Raw genomic sequence first — 15,808 nt, forward strand, 5'->3', positions numbered from 1 at the left:
ACTCAATGACGGAGAGTCCCGGCACCGCCGGCACCTCGACGGGGAAGACGAAGACAATCTCCTTGAATCAAAAGCGTGCCATCCTCGACGGAGTGAGCATAAACGTAAAGAATGCCGTCTACCGCCAGCGTCCTCCGCGGGGCCGTCGCGGCTGCCAACACGGTCCGTACGTAGCAGGATCTTTTTTCGATCGGAGCTTCTCGCAGTTGGTGAGAAAAGGCTCCGATCTAGCAGAGGACGCGGGCAGGGAAGCCTCGACCACTCTCTGCAGGCTCGATAGACATGTGCCCGTAACAACCCGTTTTCTCTTTTTTTTTTTCATGTTATTTATACGAAGAAGCGTATATAGCGAAGCGATTTTCGAATCCAGTTGACTACGTTATAACCGGTCTCTAGAGTAACCCTTTACAGGGGTTTGCCCAGAAATCTAAATTGGGGGGGGCGGAATGGGGAGGGGGGAAGAGGAGGAGGAGAGAGAGAGCAGAGGAGAATCATTGAGAATTAAGGGGGTGACTTCAGAAAAACAAGGGGGGGGTGTACCCCCCCCCCCCCCCCCCCCTAGGGTGTGTGTAGGGAAATCACTGCATCTTCAGAATTCAAACTGTACAACCCCATCCAAGTCTCTGCACTAGAGGCCCCTATCGCAGCAGCAAACCACATCACATGGTCGGAGTAAAAAAAATGAGAGCCGCTCACAACTCTCTGTAACGCCGAATTAGAGCGCAGCTCTTGAGGAGGAGGAGGGAAGAGTACCGAGGGGAAGGTATACCCTTCTCTGTTTTCCTCACCTCCTCACCCTGTGTTATTCCTTCGTCCGAGCAGCGTCAACGCTGCCTCATGAGGGTCACGTGTTTTCACGGGAGTCACGTGACCCCTGTGAGGTCACGTGACGATGACGTCATCAGTGACGATGACGTTGCCGTCATCAGTGGCAATGACGATGCGGATGACGTCACTGATGACGTCATCAGTGACGTCACGCGTCCCATAATGCACCGTGCGGTTATGCCTACGGTGACGCCACTCAAGCCGAAAATGGGCGCCTAAGAGCTGCGCTCTAAATGTGGAAAGGAGGCAGCCAAAGGCAATGAGAAGCGAGCCATGAATCATACTACAAAAGAGGCAGAATCATTTATTTCACAGAAGAAAAAAAAATCACTTTGACGAGCGTTACCGCAATTCACACAACACGGTTGGCACGGCAACACAAGGCTCTTCTGCACCCCATCTGTTTCATGCTCCCATCTTGCAACTTACTGAAATGCAAGCTCTCCATTCGAGCTTCAGCGGCTTCAACTGTTTGGATGTCGCCTCCCTACTGGCAGTAGTACACTATTAAACAAGATGTGTGAACACAGGCGCACATTAAGGAAGGAAGCAGCCGAGGTCTTCTCGAGAGATTCCTTCAAGCGCAGCAAGAGCAATGGTAGAAGCAGCGCCGGGGAAAGCCAGACTGAGAACGCCATGTCCTGGCCAAGGTTAGAAATGGAGCGTCTACAGCGCTGCCCTTGTGAATAGGCAAGCTGCCAAAAGAAAACACGCTCCTTTAGGTCTTGTGGCAGCACTGGAAGTGGCTAGGCGCACTGCTTCACTTTCCTCCCAAGCATACTTTGAGATATGTGCCAGTGGCGCGAAGCTTGGAGACCAGGGGGTTTTGAGAAAGCGTCTGGAAAAAGTTAGTTTGAGACAAAACCAAAAGAATAAGTGCTACGCTACGTTTAAGGCTCGTTCACACAGTTGCGTCGACCGCGTTGCGCTGCGTCGCGTCGTGCAGCACAGCACTCCCCCATTGTCTAATTGTAAGGGTTGCCATAGCAACAGCTCGACGCAAGCAGTCTTAGTGCAGTCAAACGCAACTGTGCGAACAATCCTTTGGTGTCCCATGTCTGCGAAGCCACACCGAGTTCCCTTCATGAGTTTTGTGCTGCCACATATGACCAGTGGGAACGCTGTTCACAGTACTATTTTAAAACATTTTGCATATCATGCAAGCATAGATATGTCACCGTGCGCTGCAATCATGCCAAGAGCAATCCACGAGATTAAATACAGTCTAGACACTCTCCACGAAAATGGCAGACTGCACAATCCCACGCCCAGTGGAAACGAAGGTATGAAACTGCATTCCTATTATTACAATAAAAAGGTGATCTGGACATGGCTAAACATCGGCATAACAAAGCATATGCGGGTTTGCTCTTCATTTTCGTACAGGAGGCTTCACTCGCTACGGCTGCTGATGCGAAGATGAAGTTACTAAAATGGTGAAATCAATTAAGTGGAGCTGTAAAGGTGCCTTGGTGAACTAAAAAGTTGCTTATTTGCCTACTTTCCACAACACACTTGTCCTGTCGTCACACTAAGTCCGTACGATATAAATTAATCGAAGTTCCGCGCTTGGAGATCGAGTTTCCGACGCTCGGTTCCCATCGGAGGCCGTTGAGCTACTCTACATCCACGAGGCCCAGTTGGGACTGGACGCCGCCTTTGGTATCTAACGAGGGCAGTTGCGTCTTCGAGGGATCTAGGACAGACACAAGACTATCACAATGACGGCGACTGCACTCGAAGACGGCTACGGTGGCCCTCGCCTGTGCGTCCTCGCACGGAGAACACTCTCCACGTTTCTCGGGGAAAGAGAGACGGCCAACGTCCTCACAGTGTGTCCATCTGGTCGCTGGGCAGAAGGTCCCAGTCGGCGGGGCCCCGGTGGGTCCACGCCCCATACAGGTGACTAGACGGGTTGGCAGCCCTGCCCTCGGCGGCGGGGCCTCCCACTTCCGAGTCCGACAGGTGCGGCTGCCGCGGCGGGGGCAACTCGCCTAGCGAGCCCCCCCTGGGCCCTGTGGGCAGCCAGTGGCGCAGCGGGGGCCGCTGAAACGCCCAGCGCCGGTGCTGCAGGCGTTGCAGGGGCTTGCTCTGGCTCCACAGGGTCAAGGGTAGCACCTCAGGCGCATGGCCCTCAGCTGGCCGCGGCGCGCGCACCAGTCGGTCACTGCCAAAGAGTTCTTCTCGCGCGGGCGCCACGCGGGGTGTGACGCAGGGCGGGGGTGGCTCCCGGGGGCCCTGCGAGGGCCCCGCGGGGCAGTTTCCGGCCACGAGGCCGTCCGAGGCCCGCCGGCCTTCCCGAAAGTCGCTGGTCGACCGGTTCCCCTCGCGTGCCCCCAGCGCGCTCCCCGTTGCGCCCTCAGCACTGTCCACGAGGTCCCGCGACGTCAGCAGGGCCGGCTCGAACTGACAGTCGAGGCTGTCCAGACTCGAGGGGCCCGGGGCGTCTGAGAGGCTCAGCAGCTGTGTCAGGTTGCAGAGCGGGGGGCTGTCCCGGTGGCCGCCCTGCGCCGACGCCAGTGGGGAGTCTGGCCGGGAGCACTCCCCAATGTCCTCCTCGACGCCCTCATCGATGGACACCGTGGTGCGAGCCGGTGGCGCCCCGCACGGCCCGCCCAATGGCCAGCCCTTGAGGGCCACCGCCGGCACACGGCACGTGGCCAGGTTGCCGTCCGTCGTGTGGCTGAACGCGTGTTTGCGCATGCTGTCCATGCTCGGGTGCACCTGGGCGGAAGGGCGGCGGGACAGCACATACTCAGATGATGAAACACGACGAGTGTATTTTTGTTTTTCGTCTAAATGCTGTTGGGCAGCTTCATCTGGATTCAGGCGGTGAGGTACGTCTAACAAGCTCCACCCATAATTTTTGGTCAAATGATGTTTCAGAGAATGGTTGTCCTTTTTAGTGGAGTTGTCAGGTATAAAGGCTATCAAATTTCAAGCTGACCAAGACCTCAAGAGCTGGCAGCAATAGGCACAGCAATACAGTCTAAGCTCATTATAACAGACCTGGTTACAACAGACATTTGGATATAACATACTGATTTGTGAGGTTCGGTTGGTTTTCCTCTATGCACCATTGACTCAATTTCATATCTGCATACAACGCACTCCTTCTACAACAGACCGAAATCTTGGTCAAAATCAAGGTCTGTTATAACGAGCTTAGACTGTAATTCTTTGTGAGTTTGATCTCTTTTAGAAAGTTTTCCAGGTGGAAAACAAGTTAAGCAAAAGGTAAATTAGAATGTGTAAAAAAAAAAAGCTGACTATTAAGCCTTACTGTTAGGAAATAAGAGCTGAACTTCACTGGGCTAGGATCGAACATAGACATTACTCAACATAAAAAACTATTTCCTAAGAACGTAAGGCCATTTTTTTGGCCATAACATGAAATTCAAATACAACATAAAACAATCAATTATTATTACTTATTTCTTGCTGGAAACTGCTTCTATAGCAAGGGTTCTAACACTTTTTAGAGCTAAAGAAACCCTGTCCACCTTGGAAGTTCCCTTTTGACACTATTGAAACACAGCCATTTGCACATTAAAAACAACAGATGTAATTGCCACTAAACATACTAAGAAAGTTTCAGCAGTGCAACACCATTCAGTTCTGCTGAAATTGTCTTTAGACACTCCAGGGTAGGTGGAGTCAAGCAAATTTTGTCACTCAAGGGACAGCTGGCAAACCCTCGGGCTCCTACAAGCCCAGTTTGAGAACCTGTGGTTGAGTTGCACACAACATTGAAAGATGATGCATGAAGCACGAAGAACAACAGAAAAGTGCTCGTGAATGTTTTAAAATGATTGTTGCCTGTTAGGGTTACATGTTCAGCAAGCACAGCAGAAGGTACACCACAAGACACCACAGTCCAGGGCAGCTTGACGAAAGCCATCTATACATAGACTCATTCAGAAAAGCTAAATGCATAGAATGAATTTTCAAACACTAGTTCCGAATGATCCTGTTTTCAATACAGTCAACTCTCAATAATTTGAAGCTCCCAGAGACAGCAAAATGCTTCAAATGAAGTGAACTTCAAAGAATAACAACACACACTCAAATCACAAGCTTTTCTCTATTCAGTACTTGCTCAAAGTTGTTGATTTGTGTCTGCCTTTACTGATGAACACAGATCACAGTAACCAGACCAGTAATGATGCTCAATGCAGTTTCTATGTCAGGTAGACTCGGCATAGAAAGCGATGGTTCCTATGCCCAAGCACTTACACAATTTCATTGTCCAAAAGTGGACCACAGATATGCCATGTTACTGGAGAAGGAGAATAAGAGGGACAAAGGACAAACACAAATTGCCTTTTGTCCCCCTAGTTCCCTTTCTCCAGATATTAGTTTCGTCATTCTGGTCCAGCTCGCTTGCAGCATTGCATTTAGTTGCATTATTATCACGCCATGTTAGTTGACATCAATATCTTTGTTGAACGAAACATTTCAGAGGGCTGGGTAATTCCTCAAGTTATGCTTGAGGACAGGTGTTCAAAAAATAAATAAACAAGGAAAAACATGTGCGGACTTTTCTCACTAATAAACACCGGAAAACACATACCCTTGTTCTACACGACATGGTCTAAACAGCGTAAAAAAAACATACACGGAGAGAAAAGAAGCAAGCAACATAGAACAAGTGAGGACTCGCAACTAAAGGTTTATTTCATGAAACAGAAAAAAATAGATGCGAGACATAGCAGTGGTTCTCAGCCACTGATGGTTCGCGGAACCCTTGGGGATTGGCGGAGAGGATGGAAGACCCCGTTTGTGGTGAGGGGAAGGGAAAGGTATAGGTTAATTACGATAATGATTTAATAAATGGATATAACTAAGGCCTAGTTTGAAGTAGACTTCTGTCATTGACATACATACGAGAAAACTCGTCCGAAAATCGGAATGTTTCTTCTCAATCTGAAAAAGGACAACTTTTGTTGCCGAATACTTGAAAGAATAAAACATCAAGGGTGGGGACGGAAACAGGACTTCTTTGAAAGAAGTCCTGTTTCTGTCCCCATCCTTAATGTTTTATTTTTTCAAGTGTTTGTATCTATTCACCAACACGCTTGTTTTTAATTATTTTTATTGCCGTGCTTAACCGATGAGGCAGGGCTAGAGTGCCTTTGCGAACCCTTGTTTGAGAACCACAAAGCTATAGAAATGAAACGTAACATGTGCCACTCCACTACCCAATCGCATCAGTGTATGTACCCCCTCGTGGAACGTAAAAATTCTAAAGTTCTTTCTTCGATAAGGTCACTGACGTCTTGCTTAGGCACAGCCCTCCTGGACTTCAGTTGTGAGTCTGCGCTTGACCTGCGTTGCCCATTTCTTCCCCTTTGTCTGAGTTTCTAGCGCTGTTGAAACCGTACCATGCAACACCCGTCCAATGTTTACCTGTGCAGCAAGGGCCGCCTGCAGGTGCAGTGCCGTGTGAGGCTCCTGCCGCCGCAGTGCCTGCTCGGCCACGCTGCTGGGCCGGCGGCTTGCCTCGGGCGCCGCCTGGGTGGAGGCCCCTCCCAAGGCTGGCTGCACGCAGCGCTGGGCACGCCACCGCTCGAGCAGCAGGAAGTAGATGGCCGCATGGTGGTCGTAGCGCTCCTCCACCAGCGACTGCAATGCATGCACCAGAGGCATTCCCACATGCTGCCACCCACCTGCTTACTTATTTATTAATTTTATTTTCAAACACTGTCGGGACTATTTCAGGAGTTGAGAAAAAATTGTATAAAACATAGAACAAAAATAAAACAATATGAGAAAAGAAAAAGTGAAAGCTGTTTACAACTCCCTGTAATGCCGAATTGGAGCGCAGCTTTTGAGGAGGAGGAGCGAAGGGTACTGAGGGGAGGGTAGACCCCTCCTCCTCCTCCTTCTTTTCCTCCTCCCCTCATTCTTGAATATGCTTTGGGGTGGTCACCTGACCTCGGAAGGAGGGGGCCACGTGACCTCAGGGGTGGGGGGTGTCACGTGACTTTGAGGGGTTGGGGGAGGGGGGTCACGTGACTTGGGGAATCACGTGACCTTGGGGGGTCACGTGGCCTCTGGGGGTCACGTGGCCTCTGGGGTTCACGTGGCCTCTGAAGGTCACGTGATCTTGGGGTGACCTTGGGGGGTCACGTGACCTTGCGGTTACGCCGACGCCGCTCAAGCCGGAAACGGGCGCCTAAGAGCTGCACTCTAAGAAGAAAAGAAACAGTAATGAAACCAAAAATGTTCAATAGTTATCAATAGCAGACAAAAATTCACGAATGGTTATAAATAGAGATCACCGGGCAATAAATTTCAAACTTCTATGGTACGAGGAAAAAGACTACCGTAAAATAAAGCGGAAGTGCCCACTTCGTACAAGCACCCACTATTAACAGTTCCCAAACTTGGGAATTGAGCAAATTTTATGTCAAGCACCCATTCTCTCCAAAGTGCCGGCATCGGCCGAAAATATTCACCCGTTTGCGGTGGCCACGAGATTGCCAGCGGCAATGATAGGGATATCCGCTTTGTTGAGATCGAAAGGGGAAAACTAGCGCTTGTTTGTGATGGGAGCATTGACCTTCTATGGACCCATTTCAAATGAAGTCTGACTACAGTGCAAAAAAACCAAATCTGGCCAAGTACACTTGGCAGCAGACGCCATCTTGAAGGATGCTCCCGTGGTTTTGTTTACGTCGCCCCAGTATGAGTTACAAGGTGTGATGAAAAGGTCACGAGTGAAATACAAACGCCGTTCCTATAAAGGTACCGTGCAACAATGTTTGGAATTCGGTCAAATAATTGTGCTAGTTGTTCCCTGTCACATCTGGGTTAAAGAACTGGAAAAAAAAAATTGCCTACAGACGTTAGGTTTATAGAAAAAGAAAATTCTGAGGACACCTAAGCACTTTCTATGAATTGTGAATGCAAAAAAAGCATGAACGCCGTTCTTCCGCTCCCTTAGTTCGTCTGCGGTGTGTACTGGCGTAAACGGCATCATTTTGCTACTGCTGAGGTTGCGGCCAGCGGCTGAGCACGCGCTCTTGTGAAGCGGCCGCAGCCCATCCTTTCTCCCTCTGGCAATGCCTGCCACGAGAGCGGCAGCCGAGCGCACGCTCTCGTGAAGTGGCCGGCAATGGCTATCTTAGGAGCCGCTTTGCTTAGCCAATGGCGGAAAGGGCATTTCTTTCATGTTTTTTTGCGGTTACAGATGCCACCGGCTCCGCTCCATGGGATAGTTAATGCTTTCGCATTAAAGAATGTCAAACACCTGATGTTTTGGGCGCCTCCAAATCACTCCCAACTCGTACACCACACCGTCTTCGAGTCACAAGTGCAGTGATGCGCAATGGGGATAAAAGGATCTGGTTGGGTTCTTTTTAAGAGCCTCCAGTGTGTGCGGCCTCTGCTTGTGATTCACATGGCGAGCTTAAGGGTTGGTCTGAGCGATGTGGAGATGGGGAGGAAGGGGGGCGGGGAGGGAGCAAGGAGCTTGCCTTTTCGCAAGAAAGTTAGACTTACGCAGTACTAGCACAATGTGGTGAGGCTCAAGGCAGGAATAGTTTTTTTCACCTCGGGAAGATGGCACCACTAAAACTGAATATAGTACAACTTCGTCGATGATATGATGTTTTTGATGCATTTACTCATGTTGAAACGACAATATTTATGAAATATAGCATTAGATTGAGCACATGGCACATCTTGTCAACTCATTTTTGTTACACCCATTGTGCATCATGCCATAGTTCCCCAAGGCCGCCACCCCGTGGCTGCAAATCACGAAATATTCCCGTTCCTTTACTTGCTACTAGGCAACGAAATCGCGGAATTGCTTTCTCCGTTCCTTTTGGTAAAATAAACAATGTAAAAATTTAAAACTGGAGTTAAAATTGTTGCATCGCCCCTTTAACACCCCCCCCACACCAAGAAATTCTTTCTTTTTCTGCTCGGAGTAAGAATAAGAGACTGAGTGATATCATTAATTTGTTAAAAAGTGAGAGTGGATTAGTTCCTGGAATGCTCTCTATGTGTTTTGGCGATACGCTTGCAGCCACCTGGTTATGAAAGATTAGTGAGTGTTTGTGGCTAAGAGGGTTGAAAGGCTTGCTGTTGCATCATCCTGTCATTCTAGAACCTATTCCTGATCAGTCGCGAGCTTATGCAACATGCAGTGCACAGTTGTCGGCAGTCTGGTGACTACGGGCCCACCAATTTCTGGTTGCTGAGCTCGCAAGTCCTCCAACTGCCAAACTTGCCAACAGGTTGCAGACAGCACACAAAGCAGCTAGGCTTCGTGTCTAGAAGCAGTTTTGCGAAAGCAGTGTTCCATTTCTTTGCTCAGATGGCGATAGTGCATTATCTGTGTAGACTGCTATGTAAAAGCCAAATTGGATTATATCGCAATTCTCACTGACACGTTTTTAAGTTCTGCCACAGACCAACATTTGGACACAGACGAATGAATTACCTACCTTAAAATCTGTTGCACAAAATTAATTTTAATATATCGCTTAATGATTCGTGTCTGTCGCCGAATAGTTTCCCCGCGCCTTGTTGAATGTAGTTGCTGAAACGACCAATCTTTGGAAAACAATTGGTACACATATTAACTACAAAAATACTGTGATAACATCACTCTGAATTGTACTTAGCAGTATAAACGATGTAATTAATCGGCAGTTTAAACTTGCCAGACATGCATGCGAGGCCATATTTTTACCTATCTTCTGTGACTACTGTAGTTGCTTGAGTAGTAGCCGCATTTCTTATGAACAAGGCCCTTTCGTCAACTTTTCTGCAGAATACACATACAGCCAATCAAGGACACGATTCTTCATAAAAATTCTATCTGAGCAAAATAGCTTTTTGCGTGAAGACGTTATCTCTGTATGGTATATCACTGCCATTCTTCTGTCGATCGCGCTAATTCACTATCCCCATGCTCCGCAGGAAAGCAGACCCACAGGTTTTGTTCATAAACAGCCTCAGCTATTACTCGAGTCAATACGATATGAACGCTACTTTCCGCACAAAAAAAGCTGTATTCAAAACTGATATCTGCACAGTTCTATCGAGCAACAATAGTAACTCTATTTGTAGTGTTTCAGGCTCACTTGCAAATCTCTGCATCAAACGGACCTCGCCATGTCAAACGGGCAGTCGCCAACCCGATCGTGGCTGACTTTTAGTCTGGACATCATTGCAGAACGAGACAAATACAGCTGCTTCACTACTTCGAGCATCCAAACCACTCTCCATCTGACTTTACACGACAAAATGCTAACATATTGTGATTACTATTGCAACATTGCAACATAAGCAGACTAGCATGAGTGAAGCGGTATCCTTCAAGATGGTATCAGGGGCTAGTTGCCTTTCCATGCGATAAACGCCACTCTTTTAATTACAGGGTCTATTCTGCACTGACTCAAAAGAGTCATTTTCTGGGTTAAGTGACGGTGAATAGGTACTAGTGTCCCCCCATCATTTATAATGTGAAAATAAATGTGCTTTCTCTGATTCTGTTCACCCTGCCTTCAAAGCTCCCTTTTGACCGCCATCTTGGTTTTTACCGATTGGAACGGACAAGCGCCCATGCAGGGACGCCGGAAGAGGGGGGGCAGGGGGGGCCAGAGCCCCCCCAAGTATTCTTATGGGGGGGCTCAGCCCCCTTGCCCTCATAAGAATAGTTCGGGGATATAACGGCAGCCAGGCGCTCGTCACGAAGGCATCACGTGCGTCCATGTTAGGTGCAAGCCACGGAGCAGCAAGGCACAGTCTTGTCGCACGTAGAGATTTTAGACAAGAACAATTAGTTCCGGGAGCGCGCTTTTTTTTTTTTTTTTAATCCAATGTCCGTCGTCCATCAGCACGGCGGCTACGAGGGTTTAGAGCAAGCTGGACCCGATCTGCCCGTGGCAAGGCCGGGGAGTGGCGCGCGGGGGCCAACTGGGGCTTAGTATGGGGGCCTCTAGAGCCCGGGGATTATAGTTTTGTTGGTGTTGCTGTTGTCGTAGTGTGGGGGATAGAGTGCCTTCATGTGCGCTTCGCATAGAGTGATGCCAACTGCCTGTTTCCCTTTCCCACACCCTCTTCCACCGCCATTTTGTTTCTCTCATTGTTTCCCCGTGCGCCGGAAAGTGGCCTTTGTGTCCATCGGTAATCCTATCCGAGGGGGAAAATGCTAATCTTCCCTCCGTGGGTTCCACAACGCTGCTCCGAACTTCTGAGATAAGGTGCTTGTTTCCGGGAGGGTTATAAGCGCCACGGATTATCACCGAGGAACAAAATAGCTGCTGGTTTGTCGGCGAGTGGTATTACAAAGGGTGGCATCACCCTAGCAAAGCGCACATAAAGGCTCCCTAGTGGGGGATACCGCGACGAGACATGTGTGGCGCCAGATTGTCGCCTCGGACCGGACGCTTTCTGCAGTGTTGCCAGATGGAGAAAAAAAAAAAAAGTCAGCAGATTGATCCCCAAAAAGTCAGTATATTTGCACAAAAATCAGTAGATTCCACGAAATATGTGTTTTGCCATGTTTTGCTATCTCCATTAATACACATTTCGAAGAAATAGTATAGAGTAACAAATAACATGGTAATAAACACAAATAAAAATGAAAAAAAAACAAGACCAGTTCTCGAGTAACTTTATATGAAGGACAAATGAAAATGGCTCCATAAATGTTTTTGTTTTAGTCATTATTGACTCTTTCGAGGATTATTCTTTGAAATCGAGACTGAGGCACTTTTGGGATCACAGATGAAAGCGACAGTGCGACGTTCACCTGTCGCTATTATTGAAACGAAACCGAAAGAAGACGCTCCGGCCAGTGCGCGCGAACATGTCCAATGGAAGTCCTCTGCATGCTGCCATCTTTCCTTACTGGGCTGTGGAAGGTTTTTGAAGCAACGCTGTTGGTCCGGAGCACTGTTGAGGCTACGCGTCGTCTGCTACGGGCTTATTTCTTTTTCGCCTGACCCAAAGTTTACGTTCAAACGTGGAGAAACTTCATTCGTTAGCTTTTTAAGCCACCGAGGAATAGGATTATATCATTTTCTTGCCACAGCCTGCGAAATAAAAGAAAATAACTGAAATTTGGATGTCGATCCCATGCATTCCGCCGAACGAATGCATGAAAATTGCGGCTCTCTCCGCTCAACTCGAAGCTATTCTAGTAGATTGTATAGGAGCAGCCGAGAGTTCAGGCGCATGCGCAAACACCTCTCGCTCTGCGCCGCGGGCTGATTGGCTCACTCGGGAGGGGGACGTTACGGCAAGATCATAGGCTAGCCAAACGCTCTCCATATATGGCTCTGGCCCGGATGTCACCGTCGAACCTGCCCAACCTGCCGAACCTGCTCTGGGTGAATAGATAGATGAATATACGGCTACGTCACTCGAATAGGACGGGCTTCTGGGCCATCTAGCCAGTGCTTCGTTTTTAATTCTGGGACATTATGAGTTTCCTTTGATGGGCGACACTGGGAACTGAAGGGGCCATATAATAAATTTTTAATATGTTTACTAAAAAAAAGTCAGTAGATTTTCTTGTTTTTCAGTGAATCAGTAGACCCGGAACGAAATCAGTAGATCTACTGATAAATCAGTAGACCTGGCAACACTGGCTTTCTGTCATATTTGACGAGCTTTGACGGTTGTTTTCGTTTAGGAAGGTCTCAAGATGTCCTTGCCGGCGACTGGTCCGGTCGAGAGCACGTGATGATCTTCAGGTTTGAAATTATTGGCTCTTCCTTCGAGAGCGAGGGAAAGTTAGAGTTGTGATGCGAAAAGCGAGAAATGAAATTAGCGGAGTTCGTCTTAGACTCGGAACCAGAGAGGTGGTCGTCCAAGTTGAATGCGTTTAGATAAACGTTGAAGTTTACGAGAAGCAGCGAGTCAGAGCACCATTCAACAACGTGCCCGCCACCAAGCTCAAGATCATCGGGGCTGATCCTACCCTCCCAACGACATCGGGAGGGTCCAACCCGTCAGAGGCGTATGCAGTCAGCGTCAGTCAGTGTCTCTTCGACTCCAGCATTACATACAATGTCTGGCCATCCAAAGAAGATCACCAGCTTCTTCCTTTCAGCCCCAAAGCGTACATGCTTAGGAAGCGGAGATTCTCAAGGTAAGATATTCCGCAGTTCTTCTTAGCTCATCATGAGTAATGTACAGTTCCTTCTTGATGATATACAGTATTTAGCAATTAGGAGCACTGCGTAAGAAAATTGTTTTCTCATGCAGAAAATAGAAACCGCACAGGACCTAGTGAAAGGAACAAAAACGGACCCGCTAGGATAGTGTTTTCTCTCAAACGAAACTCAGATCGTAATATTTAAATTCTTTTTAGTAAAAAAAAAAAAAAAAAATAGTACATCATACAAAAAACGACAAAAAGGAACAAGGCTTTAGCCCCCCCACTCACGATATACTTCCGGCGTCCCTGCGCCCATGTCTAGATTAATTCAGTTTTCGGTGAAAGTGGGGTGGGCACTTCCCCGGTATATTTAAACAAATTTATACGTGGATGAAAAGGTAAAATACTGAGGTGGTGGTACCTTCTTCAGGAAGATGCATTTGAAAAAGTTTAAGTACACATTCTAGAAGCTTCGGAGATAAATGCACAAAAAAATGTCACAGAGGCATAGACACAAACATACGTGGCCTCGAGTCTATACGGCGAGAAACTGACAGGGAGAAAGAGGAGGTGGAAGCGCGTGCAGATGCCAGAGCGCCAAGCTCCAACTAGAATGTTCAGTGGGTAGACGCAAAGCCTTTGTCTTTATTCACTGTTCAAACGCGTTTGAACGCCAGATGCTGGTGCCGTCTAAACTGGAGATGGGTTCTTAAACTGGGTTCTCGGGAAACCAAGTGATCCCCACAGTGCCCGCCAAGGTTCCCTGGGCAGCCAGATTCTCTGGACCGTTCCTATCTCAAGTAAAGTGCTTTCCCAGTTCAAGCACTATTTCTCCATGTCGGAGTCATGCATTGGCATAAGCCTATGAGCTGAAGACACCCTCCTGCATGCATTATTGTTAACAAAGTCTGTCAACCCCTGCACAGGTCAAATGTAACAACGCCCAAAAGGGAAAGGGTGCCTAGGCCGTCATTCGAGGCAGATAGGCGTTCCTCAAAATAAAGGAGTTTGAGAACTCCTGGTCGGGAATGAGCACTGAAACTGCCTAGACGAGGAGCTTCACTGGCGTAGCTGACTGCAGACACAGAATGCCAGTACACATGAGAGAGGGGTGTCGAGCTGCCTGCACAGAGTTCGTATAACAATCTAGAGGAAAACTCCCACACATTTCAACCACCTCTGAATGGCGGGGCACAGATGCAGACGTCAGTGGCCCTGATGGGATTGTATTGCTGGCGATGCTCCAACATACACAAACAAGCAGGAAAGCATCACTCGCACGCACTGTGTCCAGTGCTTTTAGCTTTATTTTGTAAAAACACACCGGCATCGTGCATTGTACGAAAATAAACAAAGTTGACAAGCACTGGAACAGATTCAACTTGTGGCGGCAAAACCAGCATGCTTAACCTATTGTTTGCTGTCTTTCTCCACCTTTCTGTCGCTCTTTTTCTCATTCTTTCTCTCGGGATTACCGACGTCAGCGCTTACGACCTGCCGAGTTCTGCTCCCGCCTTTAGCCCCCCAGCTGCACGTGCCCACCTCCTTAGTCCTGGCCGGGTCGATGCCAAGGCTGTGCATGAGGCGCAGCACCTGGTCGTTAAGGTCTCCCTTGCGGGCGGCCTGACGGTCCTGGGGCGGGGTGGCCAGACTGCGGGGCAGCCCCGGCTGCAGCCACCGGTGCCGCTTCACCTGCTCCACCGTCAGCCGCTTGCTGGGCTCCAGCACCAGCATCTTGCGGATCAGGTGCTCACAATCTGTGCAAACGGCAGCACCGTCGAGATGATGTATGAGAGGTGGCACATTTAGCAATGAATGCGGCATTTGACCTTCTGTAGCAGGCAAAATATTGGTTTGGAGCAGCCACTGATGCTTTTTGAGCAGATGCCAGCATCTGTTAGCACACTGCTCGAAAATGAAAAAGTAATTGCATCGCTAAATGAGTTTATCTATGACAATAATTGAGGGTTCTTCTTTGATACTGGAGCACATTACCTATACCTAAAGCCCTGCGTATTCGCAGATTACCCACGGATCATCTGCGGATGTCCGCAGTCAATTGTCGGATGCGGGTAAATATGAATCAGATTTGGCGGATTGCCGATCAGTTGCGGATGCTAGGGGGCTACAGGTGCAGGATCGGAGGCGGATATCCGCGGGTCCGGACCTACATTTTCACCAAGTTGGCCCGTAAACATGTGCGATTGCAGAGCGTAGAGTGAATAAAGGAATGATGCTATGAGTGCATCATCAAATGCTTTGCGGAAACAAATTACTCTCGCAGAAAAAAGGTGAAAATCGGGGAGAAAATTGTTTTTAATGCCAAAAAAGATATAATCCTCACCAAAGATCGCTTTAGATCGTACTATATCTCGCCTAAAATGCTGCCCCTAGAAAATGTAAAGAGTGCAAGGAAACCAATCCTCCCAGGAAAGCATGTTCTTGGTTGGAAGGAAAAGACTAGCAAAAATTCTTCGGGCAAAGAAAACCAAGAACATACAGTAGGCTTGCAATAGTTAGAACTCGGATATTTCATACCTCTCGTTAATTCAAACAAATTTCAAAATTTTGGTTTTCCCGCTATGCTTTTAATGTATTCATAAGTTGCTCAATTCGAGCAATGTTTTCGAGTAACTCACACTTTTTGTTCTCGCGACCCCTTTGAGTGCGCTTCTTTCCGAGCACTGGTGCACTGCAGAGAAGCAACACCCACATAGCTTGCTTCTGCGGATGTTGCTTCTCCACGGTGCACCGGTGCTTGGTAAGAAGTGCACTCAACGGGGCTTAAAGGGACACTGAGAGGGTAGTTATGCTCGCCAAGGTTTTTATTTGTATACATGACATACGAGAGCC

The 15,808-nt window shown here is 48.3% G+C and overlaps 1 protein-coding gene across 2 annotated transcripts in view; it reads right to left on the reverse strand.

The window, feature by feature from the left end:
- Positions 1-1,116: 1,116 nt before the first annotated feature.
- The window catches only part of LOC8027006 (serine/threonine-protein kinase SIK2), a 70,208-nt gene continuing 55,516 nt past the window's right edge, over positions 1,117-15,808 (reverse strand). For both annotated transcript variants that reach the window (XM_029991974.4, XM_040221140.3), the window contains exons 8-10: positions 14,498-14,712; positions 6,238-6,453; positions 1,117-3,552 (exon numbers count right to left, since the gene is read on the reverse strand). In XM_029991974.4, coding sequence (XP_029847834.2) covers positions 2,656-3,552; positions 6,238-6,453; positions 14,498-14,712 — 1,328 coding nt within the window. In that variant the 3' untranslated portion in view covers positions 1,117-2,655. The remainder of the gene's footprint in view (positions 3,553-6,237; positions 6,454-14,497; positions 14,713-15,808) is intronic.

This window comes from Ixodes scapularis, unplaced genomic scaffold (genome assembly GCF_016920785.2).
Source record: "Ixodes scapularis isolate PalLabHiFi unplaced genomic scaffold, ASM1692078v2 PGA_scaffold0__279_contigs__length_252992795, whole genome shotgun sequence".
Lineage (NCBI taxonomy): Eukaryota > Metazoa > Arthropoda > Arachnida > Ixodida > Ixodidae > Ixodes > Ixodes scapularis.